This window comes from Alternaria novae-zelandiae (genome assembly GCF_023758075.1).
Source record: "Alternaria novae-zelandiae strain BMP 2774 chromosome Unknown scaffold_7, whole genome shotgun sequence".
NCBI classification, from domain to species: Eukaryota; Fungi; Ascomycota; class Dothideomycetes; order Pleosporales; family Pleosporaceae; genus Alternaria; species Alternaria novae-zelandiae.
This window is the reverse complement of record NW_026056967.1, coordinates 526,326-545,493: the sequence shown is the minus strand read 5'-3', so window position 1 is coordinate 545,493 and position 19,168 is coordinate 526,326. Positions and strand designations below refer to the sequence as shown.

The 19,168-nt window shown below is 51.9% G+C and overlaps 6 protein-coding genes across 6 annotated transcripts; 4 read left to right on the top strand and 2 right to left on the bottom strand.

The window, feature by feature from the left end:
- Positions 1 to 429: 429 nt before the first annotated feature.
- On the top strand, positions 430 to 2,734 carry J4E88_004190 (uncharacterized protein; the record flags this gene model as incomplete). The annotated part of the gene is made up of 5 exons (XM_049397837.1): positions 430 to 436; positions 643 to 1,450; positions 1,506 to 1,773; positions 1,825 to 2,246; positions 2,302 to 2,734. 5 exons carry the CDS (start codon positions 430 to 432, stop codon positions 2,732 to 2,734), a joined length of 1,938 nt encoding a protein of 645 aa, XP_049256282.1.
- Positions 2,735 to 6,450: 3,716 nt separating this feature from the next.
- On the bottom strand, positions 6,451 to 8,711 carry SDH1_1 (succinate dehydrogenase flavoprotein subunit; the record flags this gene model as incomplete). The annotated part of the gene is made up of 4 exons (XM_049397836.1): positions 6,451 to 7,894; positions 7,943 to 8,107; positions 8,165 to 8,457; positions 8,670 to 8,711. 4 exons carry the CDS (start codon positions 8,709 to 8,711, stop codon positions 6,451 to 6,453), a joined length of 1,944 nt encoding a protein of 647 aa, XP_049256281.1.
- A 1,277-nt stretch (positions 8,712 to 9,988) lies between these two features.
- RPL3 (60S ribosomal protein L3) lies at positions 9,989 to 11,325 on the bottom strand (the record flags this gene model as incomplete). The annotated part of the gene is made up of 4 exons (XM_049397835.1): positions 9,989 to 10,244; positions 10,293 to 10,966; positions 11,019 to 11,175; positions 11,234 to 11,325. The coding sequence occupies 4 exons, from the start codon at positions 11,323 to 11,325 to the stop codon at positions 9,989 to 9,991; spliced, it is 1,179 nt and encodes a 392-aa protein (XP_049256280.1).
- Positions 11,326 to 11,856: 531 nt separating this feature from the next.
- On the top strand, positions 11,857 to 13,644 carry PAB1_2 (Protein phosphatase PP2A regulatory subunit B; the record flags this gene model as incomplete). The annotated part of the gene is made up of 6 exons (XM_049397834.1): positions 11,857 to 11,900; positions 12,008 to 12,048; positions 12,125 to 12,222; positions 12,276 to 12,927; positions 12,977 to 13,572; positions 13,621 to 13,644. The coding sequence occupies 6 exons, from the start codon at positions 11,857 to 11,859 to the stop codon at positions 13,642 to 13,644; spliced, it is 1,455 nt and encodes a 484-aa protein (XP_049256279.1).
- An 872-nt stretch (positions 13,645 to 14,516) lies between these two features.
- Positions 14,517 to 15,716, top strand: J4E88_004186 (uncharacterized protein; the record flags this gene model as incomplete). Its single annotated transcript, XM_049397833.1, has 4 exons — positions 14,517 to 14,579; positions 14,626 to 14,651; positions 14,702 to 15,059; positions 15,111 to 15,716. The coding sequence occupies 4 exons, from the start codon at positions 14,517 to 14,519 to the stop codon at positions 15,714 to 15,716; spliced, it is 1,053 nt and encodes a 350-aa protein (XP_049256278.1).
- Positions 15,717 to 16,310: 594 nt separating this feature from the next.
- J4E88_004185 (uncharacterized protein) lies at positions 16,311 to 18,785 on the top strand (the record flags this gene model as incomplete). Its single annotated transcript, XM_049397832.1, has 3 exons — positions 16,311 to 16,580; positions 16,644 to 18,276; positions 18,370 to 18,785. 3 exons carry the CDS (start codon positions 16,311 to 16,313, stop codon positions 18,783 to 18,785), a joined length of 2,319 nt encoding a protein of 772 aa, XP_049256277.1.
- Positions 18,786 to 19,168: the final 383 nt, after the last annotated feature.

Below are 19,168 nucleotides of genomic sequence, written 5' to 3'. Positions count from 1 at the left end.
TGCGCCTGGGTGTACATGCACGTTAGCGCCGACATCGCGCTTGCAGTCTTCTAGGCGCCGAAGTTCCTCAAAACACCATGCCAAGCATCCCCGGACAACGTGGAGAGCTAAAAATGGCGCACTAGTTTTCGAGCTCGGGTCTCAACGCCCACTGTGTCGAGATCCAGGCGCCAGGAACACCATTCGTCGTTTCCTCGATATCCGTTATTCGTTGCACCGCTCGCCAAGCATCGTAGATCAACTGTGCCACCTTCAGGTTGAGCGTTGAAGATGCTTTACTGCGCTTTGTAGCAGACTTCATAGGATTAAAGAGATGATGCTTCCCGCTGCATAGAATTCCGAGCAAGCACATCAACTCGTAATCTTCATTAGCGATTGTTAACCAGCCATGTCTTTTGAGCTAGATTCGCGATATGTTAAGACAGGTGCATGGTAGGTATCTCGATTGTAGCGCTTCGTGTCGTCTCTCGATAGTTACTGACAGGACACTATAGGACAAATGTGGATGGCGGGCCCATCCTAGGAAGAACAATCACAACCGATACTCAGACTGGTAACCTCGTAGTTGCCTTACTAGCCATACTTTCAACACTCGGTAAGGTAATCAGCCCAACTACCAAATTCAAGTTCTGATAGTGACAGGTACCGCACATCTGTGGCATCTGATCGCTTTCGCGATCCATCAAATCCGAGCCAATGGCCAGGAAGCAGATCCACTCTTCAGACAGCAGCAAGCGTTACTGCGAACGCTCCCAACACCCAGCTCTGTAGTTGCGGAAGCACTAAAGCTATGGTGGGCTTGGAGAAGAAAAGCAGACCGGCCTTTCCTTCGATCAGTGTGCTTGGTACTCATTGCAGTTGTTTTCACGACTATGACAATCGCAGCCTCAGTGTTCTCCTCGCTCATAGTCGATACTGGAGCTATCGAGGTACTGGTCGACCCCCCCTTCTGTGGAAGCACGAACCTCATCGGAACGGCATGGCGGACACATGCGAACGAACTCGATATAATTGCTCCAGCGTATACACAGGACTGTTACAGTAACGGATCACTTCCTGTGACGTGTAACGTCTTCACGAAGCCCAATGTCCCACTCACAGTCGAAAATGTGCCTTGCCCATTCAACGATACCATGTGCGATACCGAGGACGCCGTTAGTGTCGATTCCGGCCTGGTCGACGTAGGCAAAGCCTTCGGTTTAAACTTGCCCTCCAAAGATCGCGTTACCTTTCGAAAGAAGATCGAATGCACTGTCTTACCGGTTGAAGGATACTACGATGTCATTGACCTGAAATACATGCCCATGTGGAAACCGGACTTCCGAGAGATATTCCCAGGCGAGCAAGTTGCAGCTATCTTCTATGGACCCACGCCTCCGCTTGATACTGGCGAGAGCTTCCTTGCCTACCTCGTCGCGTCCAACGTTAGTGGCAATCCAAAGGTTCCACGGTAAGCCACCGCAATAACACGCCAATTATACTGCTTACTGACTCATCTATCAAAGAGGCGGCATGTTCTATGCCGGACCAAACAACACAGTCCTTCCTACCTGGTTTCCGAAGGAAAGCTTCTACCCTTTGAGTGCTGAAGGGCCAGAAGGCGATGTGTTCTGGAAGCCTTTCTTGCCCAACTCTCTAGAGTTCGGGGAACCTGTCGACGATCCCCTTTACTCAGCACACAAAGAAGTGAAGAAGATTGACGCAGCAAACGATAAACCGTTCTCGCAATATTTAGCGGATCATCCAATCAAGGGTGTGGGGTGTACGCAGCATGTGAGTGAATCATGCAGAGTCAGGTGGAAGCGAATGCTAACTATCACCCAGCTTCAATATTGCCATGCTAGAGACGGTCAAGAAGACTGGTGTACCCGGTTCGAAGGTGTTCCCTACCACACGTTCCGCGATTTCGATTTTCCCGAAGCGAACAGTGTGCAACGCGCGGTGCTGCAACTGATCGTTAAAGCGGTCTGGCTACATGCTACCGTCAATGTCATGTCGTGTAAAGTAACCACCATGATGTCTAGAGGAGATTTCGATATTCCGTCTGTACCCAATGGTTTCTGGAAACAAGAAGTATTGGGATGGGAACAAGAGGTCTGGGCGGCCATGCAAATCCAGGTCTCACAGCATGCGAGTGGACCTCAATTCGGCGACCCGTTCAAAGACGACGTCTTTCTCAAACCAGAGACAGAAGGCGAAAAAGCTCTTTGTGGAGCTCAGAAGATGAGAAAGTCAGGTGGATTTGTGTAAGTACACTCACTTGCTTCCGCAGCACCCGAAATTCGTTCTAACTCATGCTAGTAACATCAACGTCTTCGGTCTCTCGTTCATCATTGCCTTCTCCGTCCTCGTCGCAATCATCGACATCACGCTCCTCAAATTCCTCGTCTACCTCACTCGCTTCCGCCGCGCACTCGGCCCACGCATCGCACGCTGGACACAAGATGGAGTGTGGCAACTGCAACGTCGAGCCTACGAGGGCGAAGGCCACCGGAATTGGACTGATCTGGAAAGCGAAATCCCGCTCATGGAGAAGGGTCATAAGCTCAAGGATCTTCCGATCATGTGGCGGCCTGGCAAGAGTCCGATGATGGCGCAGACGTCTTCGTTCGCTTCAACGAATTCGATAGCATCGGCGCAGCAGTCGGTAAGCGAGTTAGCGGCGGAGGATGTAGAGACTGCGCCGGTTGTCACTGAGCCGCGGAGGGGCTGGTTTGGCTTCGCGCGACGTTAATACTTGTGATTTGGATGCAAGCGCACGAAGTTTTTCATGAATTCATAGTCAAAATAAACTCTTCTTGCTAATTACTCAAAGATACTTCTCTCCAACCTTCGGTTTCGTTACAGGTTTCGATGAAAGTGAACAATGCTTTTCCCCTTCAAACATATCACCCTCCGTGACGCCCCACTGCACAGGTCGCAAGTGAGGATCGACGTCGTCTGGTGGTGGATGACATGCCGCACTCATGACTAGACTACAGGATGCCGCGAAGGGTATGCGAACCCTCATCTGTCTTCGCCCTATCCACGCTACGGATCCTACAAGGACGTAAAAGCAGAGAATCAAAGTTATAAAGCTTATTGCCGAAAACCCGATTGCGGACTGAGAATCTTCTTGCATGATCCATCCCTCCCGGTCATAAGCGTCGATACGGACAATAAAGATGCTCTGGGATAAGAGCCAATGTAAACCACCGCTCACTGCAGCTAGAGGAAGGGACCAACGATATGGCAGCTGGAGAATGTACTTCTCGCGTTGATCCCCGACGGGACGAGTTACGCGTAGGCCTTTGCGCGAGACTGCCAGGTTATTCCACTCCGCAGCTCCAGCCATAGCGGTACACTCGCTGTTGATAGCGAGATAAAAGTAGGAAAGCACCAACTGGGCGATATTGGCAAGCCACGCGTTCAAAAGTGTGGCCTGGGCGGACGTTTCAGTTTGGCGGAACGCGGTAAGGCTTGCGGATCCCCATCTAGGACTTGTGAGTCCTAGAGTCGAGAGTAGTATCACTAGACCGTAGAAGAGCGCACAACCAATTGCATAGCTAGTAAGACGTTAACTTCGCCCTTTTTGAGTTCATAGTTCCAGGTGAACTTACATGGCATACGAGGTATATACTCGATCTCTGTCGAGGGCAGTGGAGTATTGACTGCGTCGTTTGGCCCAAAGATTGCCACATTTACGAATTATAATCCCAAGTAGATCTTGATCCTCTTTTGAAATGTCTGTGACAGCCCCAACTTTGGCGATGACTTCGTGTCTGGTTGATACACACATGCCCCTGGTCGTTGAGTCGGGGTACGCCAGAAATGAGGCTGCCCCATCTCCGACAGTAACGATATAGTCCAGGTTTTCCATGAATACCACCCACAACATCGTAAACAGCTTCACGACGTTACAGACGATCACGATCGCCATGAAGGTGAGACTTAGCTCGATGCGACTGGATGTTTTGACGTGATACTCTGCAAATCCGTGAGTGTAACGAGCCCACATCTGGTTGCCGTCTTCCGTAGAGGCGGTGATTGTCGAATTAATCCTGACGTACGTCCAAGTGCCATTGATGATACTTCGGTTGAGGTATAAATCGTGTTCTATTTCAAAGGGCCAGGATGCGTTTGGATTCCAAAGTACTTCTGGACCGCTAAACGGCCAGCCATTCTCACCCAGTTCTGGAAGCTCTGACTTATTTCCATGAAAGTAGCCGTCGATCGCAAGGTACAAGTCTCCATATTCATGGAAACTGGTTTCCACATGGTATGCACTGTCTATTCTGCTATTGTCGAGTGTTACATTGCGATCGTCCTTGGTGGCTGTATCTGCCTGAAGCGATAGACTTTCGTACTCAATAGAGTCTGTTGGTAGCAGGGAGATGTTGTACTTATTGTCTGCTCCGATGTAAAAGACTGCAGAGTTGTAGCTGAGACTGGTAAGCCATCAAACTGATCCGATGAAAAGTTGATATAAACCTACAATAAGTGTATAGGTATAGAGGACATTACCATGATGATGCACAGAAGCTTCCGTCGGGTTGGGATATAGCTGAAGTTATGAACGCTAAGAATCCCGATATCAAGCCAATGGCGTGCAGAGTGAGCTCGATCAATATCTCTTCTTGTTGGCGAGCTCAGAACCTGCATGGTATAGTTGGAAGCAGCTAGAAGAACTGTACTGAGCGCATTGATCACGATGTGGATAGCGCTAGACCACCAAGACATGTCCTTGGCCTTTCCAGTTGATAGCACGGTAAAGTTGTCCGCAGAGCCGTGCCGTAGTGAGCCGAACACCAGGATGCCTATGTTGCAGCAAAGAACAAGCGACGAAGCAAAGGAGCCTAATAGAACACCCATACGCCAACCGTGGAACCGGCTGTTCGAAGAGACGTCTTTGAATCGGCGGCTGAGCCACTGAAACGGCCAGGTTATGTCACGAATGACTGGTAGTTTCCAGAAAGCTTTGACGAACACGTTCATCTGGTGCATTCTTTGGGTGGGCCGATCATCGTCCGCTTCTGAAGAGGATGAAGACGTGACTGACGAAAATGAAGACCTGGCATTCTGGATTTTGAGCAAGGTCTGAGTGTCTGGATTGCCTGTTCGGTATGATCTGTCTGCCTGTAAGCTCCACCGGAAGATGATGATGGTATGAACATAGCACTTACGGATAGTACGTCAGTTCAGTTCCTCCATCGAACGCCTCTGCACCGAGAGAACAGGGCGATCTTTCGGGTTCAAAGTCTTGATCATCATCTGGCGGATACGATCTTGTCGATGATGAAGTTGACCAAGAGGGAGATGTCTGGGACAACGATAATCGACGCCCTGCTAACCCAGAAGTAACAGAGGCTATGTGGTGGTCTTGGAATGGATCCATAATAGCTCAAAAGCCTTCGATTCCTTGCCTAGAAGTGTATGCCAGATTCCACGAGGTGAAAGTATTGATATTATAATAATGGTGCCGCATTCAGCGAGGAGAATAAAATGGGAGAGAGAAACAGTGTTCGCCTTTTGACACGGAACTCGAGTAACAATTTCATCGGAAAAGGCTGAGAAGTAGCCTCTAATAAGTTCAAGCCCCCCATAAATTTCTTATCGAGAAGGCTGAAGCATGGCAGACTTAGAACCATTGTGCCGCCTGAACTCGGCTTGGTGGCGGCTGCGATAGACCTCCGGCGCAGATGGGGGCTGATGAACGTGCGTGAAATGGGTTCTTGCAGAGAGCTGAGGGCCTAGCTGCGGCCTCCCGGGACGATGCGTGACCGAAATAGGTTTGCCTGCGTGCAAGCATTCTTCGCGCATTCCGCCTTGGAATTCACAACTTGTAAAAACACGATTTCTGACACAGGCTCCGCCATGGTGATGTGCCAGAGTGCGAGAAACTCTCAAGGTGTTGTTATTGCCATGAGCGGATCCCCATCTGGCGTGGTGACAGCCACTCCAGCCACTTCAGCCCTCGGGTAACGATAGACCAGGCTAGAAGCCAGCCTGGCTTATACACGGCAGGAGCCATGTTCGGTTCGCGATGAGTGTGGGTGCACGAACGTCGAAGCGAAATCCCTGTTCCCTGTTTGGTTGGAACAGTATTCATTGCCCGGCGTTGAAGGTGGCGACGCTCGTGTTGTGGTCGAAAAGCTGGTGTTGTCGTGCTGTGTGGGTGAGCTGGCGCACTTGCCAAGAACAACGGGCCACCACAACAATACAGTCAAGCAGGGAAGGAGTGCTTCATGCGCCAGGGGAGTTATACCATCCACTGAGAGCAGGTACTGAAGCACTACGTAGCGCTTACACATGCTGATACCACGGACAAGACATAACAACATGAACTTGAATGATTCGATTCTCAATCCTAAACAGCTTTCGCTCTTAAACATGCTAAAACATGCAATCCATCATCCGATGTACATAGAATACAAAATACATCCTTCATTTCCTTTCCAAATTACCAATCCTCTAGTATGTACGCTTGAATGGTGGTACAGCCTTGCACTCAGCCTCGTCCAAAGTGGTACCAACAACCTTCCTGTAACCTAATTGAGTCTCGCCGTGCGGCTTCTTCTGCCACGATAATGTGTGCTTCATCCACTGGTCATCGTCACGGTCGGGGAAGTCCTCACGGGCGTGAGCACCTCGTGACTCTTTACGGTTGGCGGCGGATTCGGCAGTCTGTACGGCGCAGGTGAGGAGGTTGCGTAGCTCAAGAGTCTCAACAAGGTCGGAGTTCCAGATCATGCTGCGGTCCTTGATACCAACGTTGGCGAAGTCGGCATCGACATCGTGGATCTTCTTGACACCCTCGTCGAGCGACTCTTGGGTTCGGAAGACGGCGACATCGGTCTGCATGACCTTCTGCATCTGGAGACGGACCTCGGCAGTCGACTTGGCGCCGTCAGATGTGCGGATCTGGTCGAGGACGGAGATGGAATCGGCACCGGCATCGGCGGAGACGGGGTCAGCCTTCTGGCCGGGGCTGAAGTTGTCACGGATGGTGTGAGAAACAGCACGACCGAAAACGATAAGGTCGAGGAGGGAGTTGGCACCGAGACGGTTGGCTCCGTGGACAGAGACAGAGGCAGCCTCTCCGCAAGCGAACAGACCTGGGACGACCTGGTCGTTACCCTGAGCGTCTTGGGTGATGACCTCACCAGTGTACTTGGTGGGGATACCACCCATGTTGTAGTGCACGGTAGGAAGAACAGGGATGGGCTGCTTGGTGACATCGACACCAGCGAAAATGGCGGCAGTCTCAGAGATACCGGGTAGACGCTCGTGAAGGACCTCGGCGGGCAGATGGCTGAGCTGGAGGTAGATGTGGTCCTTCTCCGGTCCGACACCACGGCCCTCACGGATTTCCAGGGTCATCGATCGGGATACGACATCGCGGGAGGCAAGATCCTTGGCAGTTGGTGCGTAACGCTCCATGAACCGTTCACCCTCGGAGTTGAGAAGGTAACCACCCTCTCCACGGGATCCTTCAGTGATCAAGCAACCAGCACCGTAGATACCAGTGGGGTGGAACTGGACGAATTCCAGATCCTGGTTGGGAAGACCTGCGCGAGCAACCATAGCCATACCGTCACCAGTGCAGGTGTGGGCGGATGTGCAGCTGAAGTAGGCACGTCCGTAACCACCAGTGGCCAAGACGGTGTTCTTTGCGATAAATCGGTGGATGGTTCCGTCTTCCTGGTTGTATGCGACAACACCCTTGCAGACGCCGTCCTCCATGATCAGATCAGTGGCGAAGAACTCGATGAAGTACTTGGTGTTGTGTCGTAACGATTGTCCGTAGAGAGTGTGGAGGAGAGCGTGACCAGTACGGTCAGCAGCAGCACAGCATCGGTATGCTTGGCCACCCTTGCCGTACTTCTGGGACTGTCCACCGAAAGCACGCTGGTAGCTGGATGATGTTAGTACTCTGCACAAATTAGAGCTGGGTTGACCCTACATCTTGCCATCGTCAGTTCGCGAGAAGGGGCAGCCGTAATTCTCAAGTTCGATGACGGATTGAGGCGCCTCTCTTGTCATGTAGTGAATAGCGTCTTGGTCACCAAGCCAATCTGATCCCTTGACTGTGTCGTACATATGCCACCGCCAGTCGTCCTCGTGCATGCTACACATATCCGTCAGCTGCTGTTATACCCATCGCATGTTTGTCCAGTCCACCTACTTTCCGAGCGCGGCGTTGATACCACCCTGTGCTGCGACTGTGTGCGATCGAGTGGGGAAAAGCTTGGATATACAGGCTGTGTTGAAACCAGCTTCAGCGAGACCGAATGCCGCGCGGAGACCAGCTCCTCCAGCGCCGACAACAATGGCATCGTATTCGTGGTCGATGACGGGGTATTTGCTCGAGATGAAGCCTGACGCTTCCTTCGCCCTCAGGTTCTCGGTAGCGAATATGCGCTGCGCTGGTCGGGTGGAAGAGAAGGCTCGTGTAGTTGGGCGGAAGCTCCTCGCGAGCTATGAGGCAAACATTAGCCATTGAGCAGTAAAGACTCGTAAGAAGACGTGGAAGATCCAAGGGCATTGTCCAGCACTGCGAAAGTGTCGTGTCGATATGCGACATCCTGCCAACGCCATGTGGGATGTGGCACACGCCTCGGTGCGGCGGATGCCGGGCTTGTCTACCGTCGACTGCGACTGCGTGGTGTGGGAGGGCTGTCAAAACTCACCTGGCTTGCAAGCTGCGTACGACGCATCCTGAGACAACTCATTTTGGCGGTAGCCGAAGAGCGGAGAGTATACAACGGGAGTGCGAAAGGTCCTGGTGGATTTGAAGTTGGAGGTCAATGATGGCAGTTGCGACCGACGGCGTTACTTACCAACTAAAATCGGAGCGCGCTAATTGGGTCGGTAGGCCTCGGCTGCATTGCCTCCCAAGTACATGCCCTTCATTCCGGCTTTTCTTCTTGATGAACGTGATGCATCTTTGCCTCTATTGCAGGGTCACGCAGTCCATATAGGCTATCAACACAGAGGCTATGGGTCCGGGTGTACTTTGCATAGCAAGGCTCTTGGCGATTATAGACATGATTCTATTCAACAAACTCATCCCACGTTAAATTGTTACACGCTTGACAGCCAACTTTCGGCTTTGGACATTCGGGACAATAATGGTACCTGCGAAGCACATGGCAACTGCTGTCACTTCGGCTGAGTCATGCACCTTTTCTGGGCCGACAGTTGTTGCCGCTGGCGCTCAAGATGTCGAGCCTCATTCGTCGTCGTCATAGACCTTCTCACACGATCACAAGGCTGTTCCCCAGTCGTTGTACCAGGGAATTTTCTCCGCACGTTACGTTGCTAATATAGGTGTCGCTACTACCCTTAGTATACCATTCTTATTTACTCCAAGACCCTTTTTGTCATCCGCATCAACGTCTGAATTGCGCATGTTCATACAACCTTCTCAAATCCTCCCGAGGTCGTTACAAGTACATGGGATGACGCTTGCAGTTCGACATTATGTTAGCTTTATTAAATCAACTTATGCAAGGGAAAACCATTAAACATCTACCTCCTAGAAGCCTACATTGCCGTGGAGAATATCTAAACTTCAACTTTTACACCAATGTAGACGGCAGAGCATCTGTTTGATTGTTTGCATGGATGATGTTCCACGTTGGAACTCTTTTCTGCATTCTCGGTTCTCTCACGCAAGTCGCGCACGGACACACACCATGATCAAATTCCAGCGAGAACCTGAAATGCTGAACAGGTCTGGAGCCTACATCAGCGTTGGATCTTCTACTTTGCATGTTTTCATGTTGATGTAGACTGCAAACCCGTTTAGTTTTTTCCCAGCTCGACCAGCGAGTACCACTAGGACAGACGGTTTTCGTGCATCACACATTGTTAACACATGTTTGAATTGGGGAATCGTTGAATTTTTGTTCAATCGCTCATGACTGGCATCCATATAGTAAACCTATCCTCTGCGCCCAAGCCCGTGAGAAGAAAGCATGCACTCCGTAGCACCATCTCGAGACTTCTAGGACGAAGTCTGGAGGTCCTTCTTGAGGACACCCTCGTATTGCCTCTTCTCCGCCGGTGTCTGGTAAGCACCGTGACCGAACTTGGAAGAGGTGTCGATCCACTTGAGCTCGACCTTCTCCAGCGCCCTCCTGCTGGTGTGGGTGAACATGGACTTGCGCAGGGTCATGACGCGCTTCTTGACACCAGGGCAGTTACCCTTGAGGAGGAGGAAGTCGTTCTTAACCTCGCCGTAGCGGACGAAGCCACCCATTCTGATTTGTGTTAGTAGTGATCATCGACCAGTGTGACATGTGACTTACGGTGTGATGCGCTTCTTGGAGACGTCGAACTCGGTGGAGGCGTTGCCCTCATCCTCGCCCTTGCCGAGACGGTAGATCTTGTGGTTGACAGAGGTACGGTGGTGGTAACCCATCTGACCAGCACGGGCAACAGTCCATTGGACGTGGGCCGGGTGCCAGGCACCGATACAGGCGACCTTGCGGAGACCCTTGTGTGTCTTACGCGGGAGCTTCTTGGTGCCCCATCGGGAGGTGACACCGTTGTATCCGTGACCCTTGGTGACGGCGATAACGTCGATCATCTCGTTGTCCTCGAAGATGGAGCCGATCTCGATGGGCTTCTCGAACAGACCGTGGGCGTACGAGACCTTGTCGGCGATGCTGCCACCGTTGACCTGAATCTCCATGAGATGGGCCTTCTTCTGCTTGAGCGGGGTCTTGTGGATCTGGGTGTGGGCGAGAACGCGGATGACGGTGCAGTACTTCTTCATGCGCTCGAGCTCCTTGGTGATAGACTGGCCGTTCTCCTCGGAGTGCTTCTTGGCGTACTTGGTGAAGGCCTTCTTCTTGCTCTTGTACCAGTTGCGGTAGAAGCGGCGCTTGACCTCGTCGCTCAAGTGCTCAGCCCAGACGGTGGTGAGCGAGCGGAGACCACGGGGAGTCTCGATGTAGCCAACAAGACCGACAGCGATCATCTGCGGCCGTGTTAGTAGTGCGCCAAAACTGCTCGGAATTGGCTGTGCGTACGGGAGGAGTCTCGATGACGGTGCAGGCCTCGACAATCTCCTTCTTGTGCAGCTTGGCACCTGGTCGGTCGAGATCGCGGACGATTGTGGTCATACCGGCCTTGTAGCCCATGGCGGCCGTCAGGTGGACGGGCTTCTTGGGGTCATCCTTAGGGAAGCTGGCAATTGCAGTGAGCAGGCTGTCCGACAGTGGGCGGTGGTGACATGGAAATTTACCTCTTCACCTTACCCCGGTGACGGGCGGCGCGCTTTCGCGGCAAGAATGCCAGAGACCCGTGGCGGGGGGCTTCGAACTTCCTGTGTGACATGGTTCGATTCCTGTGGTTAGTTGGAGGAGTTGGAGGAGTCGTCAAGGAAAAGTCCTCTTGAATATTGAGGTTGACGGAGGAAAGTGCGAGCGGACGGCGCTAGTACAAGTTAGCGCGCCTTCCGACCTTGCTTGCCAAGGCACGTCCACGGATCGCAGTTGCCCCACGTTAGAGGCAGTGAAGGTAGCAACAACACACTTGATCTCTGTAACGTGCGCTGTTGCTCCCTACGTCGTCGCCCGCCCTCGTCATTCCGCCGCCGACTCGATTCCGCCGGAGCTTCAACGATCAGCCCGCCCAACCGCCAACCCCGCCATCGGCCACGGCCAGCAGACACCGCTCCCACTACATCATTCCCAGCACTCACTCACCCACCACCCTCGACCTTGGCGGCGCTACTTCACCCGGGCCCCACGACAAGCTCAACAGCTCGCACACTGAACACCCATAGTACACTGCGTACGAACACGACAGAGCACTCGCTACCCTTGACCGCACGCCGCTGGTGTCCCGCAATCCTTGTCCAGAATCATGGTAGAAGCCGAAGGCAATCCCACGACGTGGAAATTTACCCAGTACGTACCGCATGCTACACATCTCCTTTAGGCCCATCAGCTCAGCTTGGTTGCTGCTGTCTCGCCACTAGCTCAAATCGCACTGGAAACGCCACTGACTGGAGCAGGTGCTTCGGCGACAAAGGCGATGTTGAAGACATAACCGAAGGTACGTACCGTTTCTTACCGTTGCGCTCTCTGTACATTCATTAATACCTGCATGCAATTGCTGACAGCGAGCGCAGCCGACATCATCTCAACCGTCGAGTTCGACCAGACGGGCAACTACCTTGCAACCGGTGACAAGGGCGGTCGTGTGGTTTTGTTCGAGAGGAACGAGACGGTATGCCCTTCTCTACTATGACCTCGCGCTGGTTCAAGACTGACAAGGTGCAGAAAAAAACCTGCGAATACAAGTTCCACACCGAGTTCCAATCGCACGAGCCTGAATTCGATTACCTGAAATCTCTCGAGATCGAAGAGAAGATCAACAAGATCAAGTGGTGCCGCCGGCAAAACGCTTCACACTATCTGCTTTCCACAAACGACAAGACAATCAAGCTATGGAAGGTATTTGAAAAGTCGCTGAAAGTGGTGGCGGAGAACAACCTGTCACACGAGTTGACACCTGGAGGTGGGGTTGCTGGTGGAGGTGGTCCCGTCAGGAACCCGAATGCACAGTTCCGTAGCGCCACCGATCTGAAGCTCCCACGGCTCACACATCACGACACAGTTGTCGCCGCAGTACCGCGAAAGACGTATGCCAACGCACACGCCTACCACATCAACAGCATATCAGTCAACAGCGATGGCGAGACGTTCATTAGTAGCGATGATCTGCGAATCAACCTCTGGAACCTGAACATCCAGGACCAGAGCTTCAACATCGTCGACATCAAGCCCGCCAACATGGAGGAGCTGACGGAGGTCATCACCGCTGCCGAGTTCCACCCTATCAGCTGCAACTGGTTCATGTACGCAAGCTCTAAGGGCACCATCAAGCTGGCCGACATGCGCGAGAGTGCTCTATGCGACCAGCATGCAAAGCGTAAGCCGTCCGTCTTTCCGCCTCAGCTAATACTAACCTCGCTCTACAGAATTTGAGCAAGAAGAAGATCCATCTTCGCGATCGTTCTTCTCTGAGATCATCTCATCCATCTCCGACGTCCGGTTTTCACACGACGGAAGATACATTCTGTCACGCGACTACCTGACTGTCAAGATCTGGGACGTAAACATGGAAAAGACTCCGGTCAAGACCATCCCAATCCATGAACATCTTCGACCGAGGCTCTGCGACACCTACGAAAACGACAGCATTTTCGACAAGTTCGAGGTTGTTTTCTCTGGGGATGCGAAGAATGTCATGACTGGTAGCTACAACAACAACTTCATGATATACCCATCCGATAACGACAAAGACACCGAGGTAGTTTTGCAGGCCGACAAGTCTGCATTCAAGGCGAAGAAGGTTGGAATCCCAACACCCATGAACTCGTCGACAAGCCCGACAGGCAGCAACACAAGTAAGAAAGGTGGCTCGAGGGCCGGCAGCCCTGCTGCTGGTGCAGTTGGACAGGGCCAACGCATGAGGAAGGAGACGGACGCAGATCAGATCGACTTCAACAAGAAGATCCTACACATGAGCTGGCATCCATTTGAAGACAGCATCGCTATAGCAGCAACAAACAACGTAAGCAGGCTTGTTCTCTTCACATGACCAAAATCTAACATCCTACAGCTTTTCGTCTTCTCCGCATTGTAGGGGTATCCTTGATTCGCGAACATCGCCACAGAATACATGTAAACAGGAGCATCAGCTTGTTGGGTTTCTGGTCATCTTTACTCTTCCATCTTCCTTTCAATGTTGGCAGCAGCCTGCCAGGCGGCGCTAGGATGATAGAACAGGAGCATTCTTGGCGAATCGGCGTGGGAATGCAGATGAGGAACGACGCAATGTGGTTTAACGATCGGGTAGCCGCAGAGCAGTGTAGATTGCAACACCACTATAATGACTCTGAGTGGTGCAGAGAAAGAACAAAAGAAATCTCATCAACAGGTCTTGGTCCCACCTCTGCGTGAAACAACCCAGGACATATCGCAGATGCTAAAAGACTGCGACAAGCATATGACAATTTCGTATGTGCTTTGCACTGCCATGATGGACGTGAAGCACTCATAAGCTCAAACTTGTTAACGACTTTCGTAAATTGTACGCAAATATGCCTGACGAGGCTCTGTTCTAGAAGTCTGCTTGATTCGGCAGTGCCTAGGTTGATCCCGTTAGCGCCCGCCGTGAGGCTCATGACATCCCAGACTTCCACGTTGCGTTTCATTTCTCTAGATTTCTCGCAACGTTCACCATATTACAAGCCATGCTTAGTACATAAAAGTTAGTGTGCAATCGTACTCACTTGAGTGTTTTCTGTATGTTGCCTGTGCGATGGGAGATGGTTTTCGCGGAATGCGCTATGCGATTCTCTACTTGCCAACTTACTGTCATCTAACGCTCACCTACGTCACCTTTCTGACAAGCAACAGCTCCACCAACTTTCGCTTCGAAAAGTGTACACGGCCGAATTCCCGAACAATTGCGTAGGTAATCTGTGCCACTACTCACGCCACGCGACTGCTATCATGGCCGCTCTTGCGCCCGTTATCAGCAGCTTTTCGCTCATCTTCGGAGGGTGTTGCGCAAATGTAAGAAATCCACAACTGTTATGATGCCATTACTAAAGTCTGAAAGGTGTATTGTCTGGAAGCAATAGTAAAGTAAACAACGTGTAGTCCCTAGTAACAGCACGAAATCTAACACAGCCCAGGCAAGAGCCTGACAGTGGCCTACTCATTACGCTCTTCCAATTCGTGTTTACATGTCTCTCGACATTGCACTACCAGTTCGATCCGAACGGTCGTTACTTCATGCGGAGTTCGCCCGTACCATTTCGGAAATGGTGTGTCAGCGCTGCGTTGTTCTTCACGGTCAACATGCTGAACAACTGGGCTTTCGCATTCAACATCTCAGTCCCTGTTCACATCATCCTCAGAAGCTTTGGAAGTGTGACTACTATGGCGGCTGGCTGGTTTCGTGGCAAGAGATACACACCTCTCCAGGTCTTCTCCGTTGCGATTCTGACGCTAGGTGTCATGGTGTCAGCATGGGCAGATGCACAGTCGAAGGTACAGTGGAGCGATCAACGACTCATTTATAGACGCTAACCACGGAACTAGGGCAAGAACATGGATGCTTCGAGCTCCGATGAGTCGAATTCTTCTCTACAAGCTGGTCTTCTTATCCTGCTCATCGCGCAACTACTCTCCGCATGGATGGGCGCCTACGTCGAGGACGTCTATCGTGAACATGGCAAGGACTGGCAGGCCAACCTCTTCTACTCCCACTTGCTGTCCATCCCGTTCTTTGCAGGATTCGCACCGGTTTTAACGCAACAATTCAAGCGCCTGCAGGCCTCGCAATCATTCGAGGTCCCACCGAAAGTCGCAGAGAACCTCCCGCCAATCGTCAACACTATCCTGGCCTCAACATCACAGCATGTCATCTATCTTACTGCCAATGCCCTTACCCAACTGCTCTGCATCACCGGCGTCAATATGCTCAGCGCCAACACTTCCGCCGTTACTGTTACGATCGTTCTGAACATCAGAAAGCTGGTAAGCTTCTTGCTCAGTATCTGGATATTCGGAAACCAGATGACTGGATTGATGAAAGTCGGCGCTGCCATGGTGTTTGGTGCGGGTGCTTTGTATGGGTGGGAAACATCGTATCGCATTCCGCAGCAGAAGAAGTTGGAGGCTGAAAAGGGAAAGAAGGGCCAGTGATTCCAGAGTGTTACCACTCGATCCGCTTTCTAGAGCGAGGCTAACACCTCAATCAAGGAGAAGCTGAACGCCCCAGAGGCTACACAAACGCTAGATCTCCTGATTTGCCTCTATTACCCTAGTGTAGTCTTTAGACCTGCTCGGTTTGTCCTTATATAAGCTGCGAACATGACGTTGTATTGCTTGTTGGCAGCGTTTGCAAGGTTGCAATGAGATAGGTTACGGCGGTATCTCGGGAACATGTAGAGCATGCGAAGATCATGGAGATGCCAATGCCAAGAGCATATAGACGAATATACTTGACCAGACTTCTGTTACCCCTCGCTGGGGGGGCTGTGATGATGGTGGACCAATGACCGCTAATGCAGGGGCCAAGTGCAAGCGAGAGAGCCCATTAGGGATTGGCTCCTCCGGACCCTGAACTCGCGATTAGGTGTCGTGTTCTCAGAGCGCAACTCCAACTCTCTTTCCAATTCCATCAAATTCGTTCCTTTGTTTATGGGAGGTAGGCGCATCCTTGTAGCCCTCAACGTGTTGCGGCATTAGAAGCTAACATCAGTGTCCACAGGTAGCTTCATCGAGCTATAGCCCACCATGTCTTCACCAGCTGGTAGCGTCCGCCAGCGCGCAGGCAAGGACAAGAAGCGAGGAACCTCACCGAACCCCGAAGCCCTCGCCGAGAAGGTCCAGGAGAAAGTCGCCAATGTCGTCGAGAAGGCCAAACCATACAAGCCGGTCCAGCAGGGCGGGGAATGGGACTACAAGCTCGCTATCGCCGTAATGACCGTTCTGGCCTTCATTACGCGGTTCTGGGGCATCAGACATCCTGATCAGGTTGTGTTCGACGAGGTGCACTTTGGAAAGGTGTGTATGCCATTGAAGACAGAAAGAGACACGATGCACGTCCAGATCGCTAATCGCACATAGTTCGCTTCCTACTACCTGCAACGAACCTACTTCTTCGATGTCCATCCTCCCCTCGGAAAGCTCCTCTTTGCCTTCGCTGGCTGGCTCGTCGGATACAAGGGCGACTTCCTGTTCGAGAACATTGGCGATTCCTACATTACCAACAAGGTCCCGTATGTCGCATACCGCGCCATGCCCGCCTCGCTCGGTGCTCTTACCGTTCCCATCGTCTTCATGATCATGTGGGAGTCTGGCTACTCGCTACCTGCTTGCATCACTGCGGCCGGTCTGATGCTTTTCGACAACGCCCACATTGGCCAGACGCGCCTGATCCTCCTCGATGCTTCGCTTATTTTCTTCATGGCGCTCTCCGTACTATCCTACATCCGCTTCTACAAGGAGCGTCACAATGCTTTCGGGCGGAAATGGTGGAAGTGGCTCCTTCTGACTGGTATCAGTCTGAGCTGCGTTATCTCCATCAAGTACGTCGGTGTCTTCACCTTCTTCTCCATTGGTGTGCCGGTCATGATTGACCTCTGGGACTTGATGGACGTCAATCGACGACAGGGTGCCTTAACTTTGGCCGAATTTGGCAAGCACTTTGCTGCTCGCGCTGTCGGCTTGGTCATCGTTCCATTCTTCCTCTACCTTTTCTGGTTCCAGGTCCACTTCTCCATCCTTACACGATCTGGTCCTGGTGACGACTTCATGACCCCAGAGTTCCAGGAGACTTTGAGCGACAATGTCATGAGCCTTCAATCCGTCGGTATCAACTACTATGATTCCATCACCATCCGTCACAAGGAGACCAAAGTCTATCTCCACAGCCATCCTGACCGCTACCCGCTGCGTTACGATGATGGACGTGTTTCTTCCCAGGGACAGCAGGTTACTGGATACCCCCACAACGACACCAACAACCACTGGCAGGTCCTTCCTTCAAAGCCCCTGGACAGTGAGATCGGTCAACGCGTTAAGGTTGGCGATGTTATTCGTCTTCGCCATTTGATCACGGACACCGTTCTTCTCACACACGATGTTGCTTCTCCTTACTACCCTACCAACCAGGAATTCACTACTGTGAACAAGGACGAAGCAACCGGTGCACGCTACAACGACACTCTCTTCGAGCTCAAGGTCGACAAGGGCAAGGGCGATTTCAAGACCATGTCTACTCACTTCAAGCTTGTTCACGTGCCAACCAAGGTCGCCATGTGGACCCACACCAAGCCTCTGCCAGATTGGGCCTACAAGCAGGCTGAAATCAACGGTAATAAGGCAGTCCAGCAGTCCAGCAATGTCTGGTATGTCGATGACATTCCTTCGCTTCCTGTTGAAGATGAACGCAACAAGAAGGAACCAAAGCAGGTCAAGCATTTGGGCTTCCTCAGGAAGTGGGTTGAGCTGCAGCGTGCCATGTTCTACCACAACAATGCCTTGACCAGCTCGCATCCTTATGCATCCCAGCCCATCTCCTGGCCTTTCCTCCTTCGCGGTGTATCTTTCTGGACTCACAACGACACTCGCCAGCAGATCTACTTCCTGGGTAACCCCATTGGATGGTGGCTCGCTTCCTCGCTTCTTGCTGTATTTGCCGGTATTATTGGTGCCGACCAGCTGGCTCTCCGCCGTGGCATGGATGCCCTCGATGAGCGTAAGTTACCTCTCTCGTACACGAAACCCAGGTTATTCGCTTTTGTATTGGCATTTGTATTTGAAGGGGAGGTTCTAACATTCATGTCTGCAGGCACTCGCTCCCGTCTTTACAACTCGACTGGATTCTTCTTCCTCACCTGGGCTGCGCATTACATCCCCTTCTACATCATGGGTCGTCAGCTCTTCTTGCATCACTACCTTCCTGCGCATCTTGCGTCTTGTCTAGTCACTGGTGCTCTGGTAGAATTCGTGTTCTGCATTGAACCCCAGGATCCCGAAACGCCCGCCGCCGTCAAGGGCCACCGTCGCACTCACTCGAAGCCTGTTCGCGAGCGTGTTGCCTCTTCTAGCCTGATGGGCAGCTGGATCGCCATGGGTGTCATCCTCGCCGCCGCCTTCTGGTGCTTCCTCTTCTTCGCACCGCTCACGTACGGTAGCCCTGGCCTTACTGTTCCCCAAGTTCAGTCGAGGAAGTGGCTTGGATATGACCTCCATTTTGCCAAATAAATGGAGCGTGAGTGAAGGATTCGCTTAGAATTGGGGTTGGGGTGTCTTCTATTGGATTAACTAGGGTAAAATGCACAGCGCGGAGTGCTGATTGTGTGGATTAGGGTTTTCTATATATTTTAGTGTTCTCTTTCGACGGAGCCGAGTAGAGGTTACGTCTTTGAGCACGCAAATAGTCTCCTATGTAATAGATATAAATACGGTGGTGAACATTACATGATTCGGCCATCAATTTATGAGTTCACAGATCCATAATATCCCCTTTGCAGTGCATCCCTCGTACTCTTAAAGAGCGTAGGCAAAAGATGATAGCATGCAACTAGGGATATATCGTTGTGCTCATGCGAGCCAGTGGAAGGAAACATGACATCTGCATCGTAGCG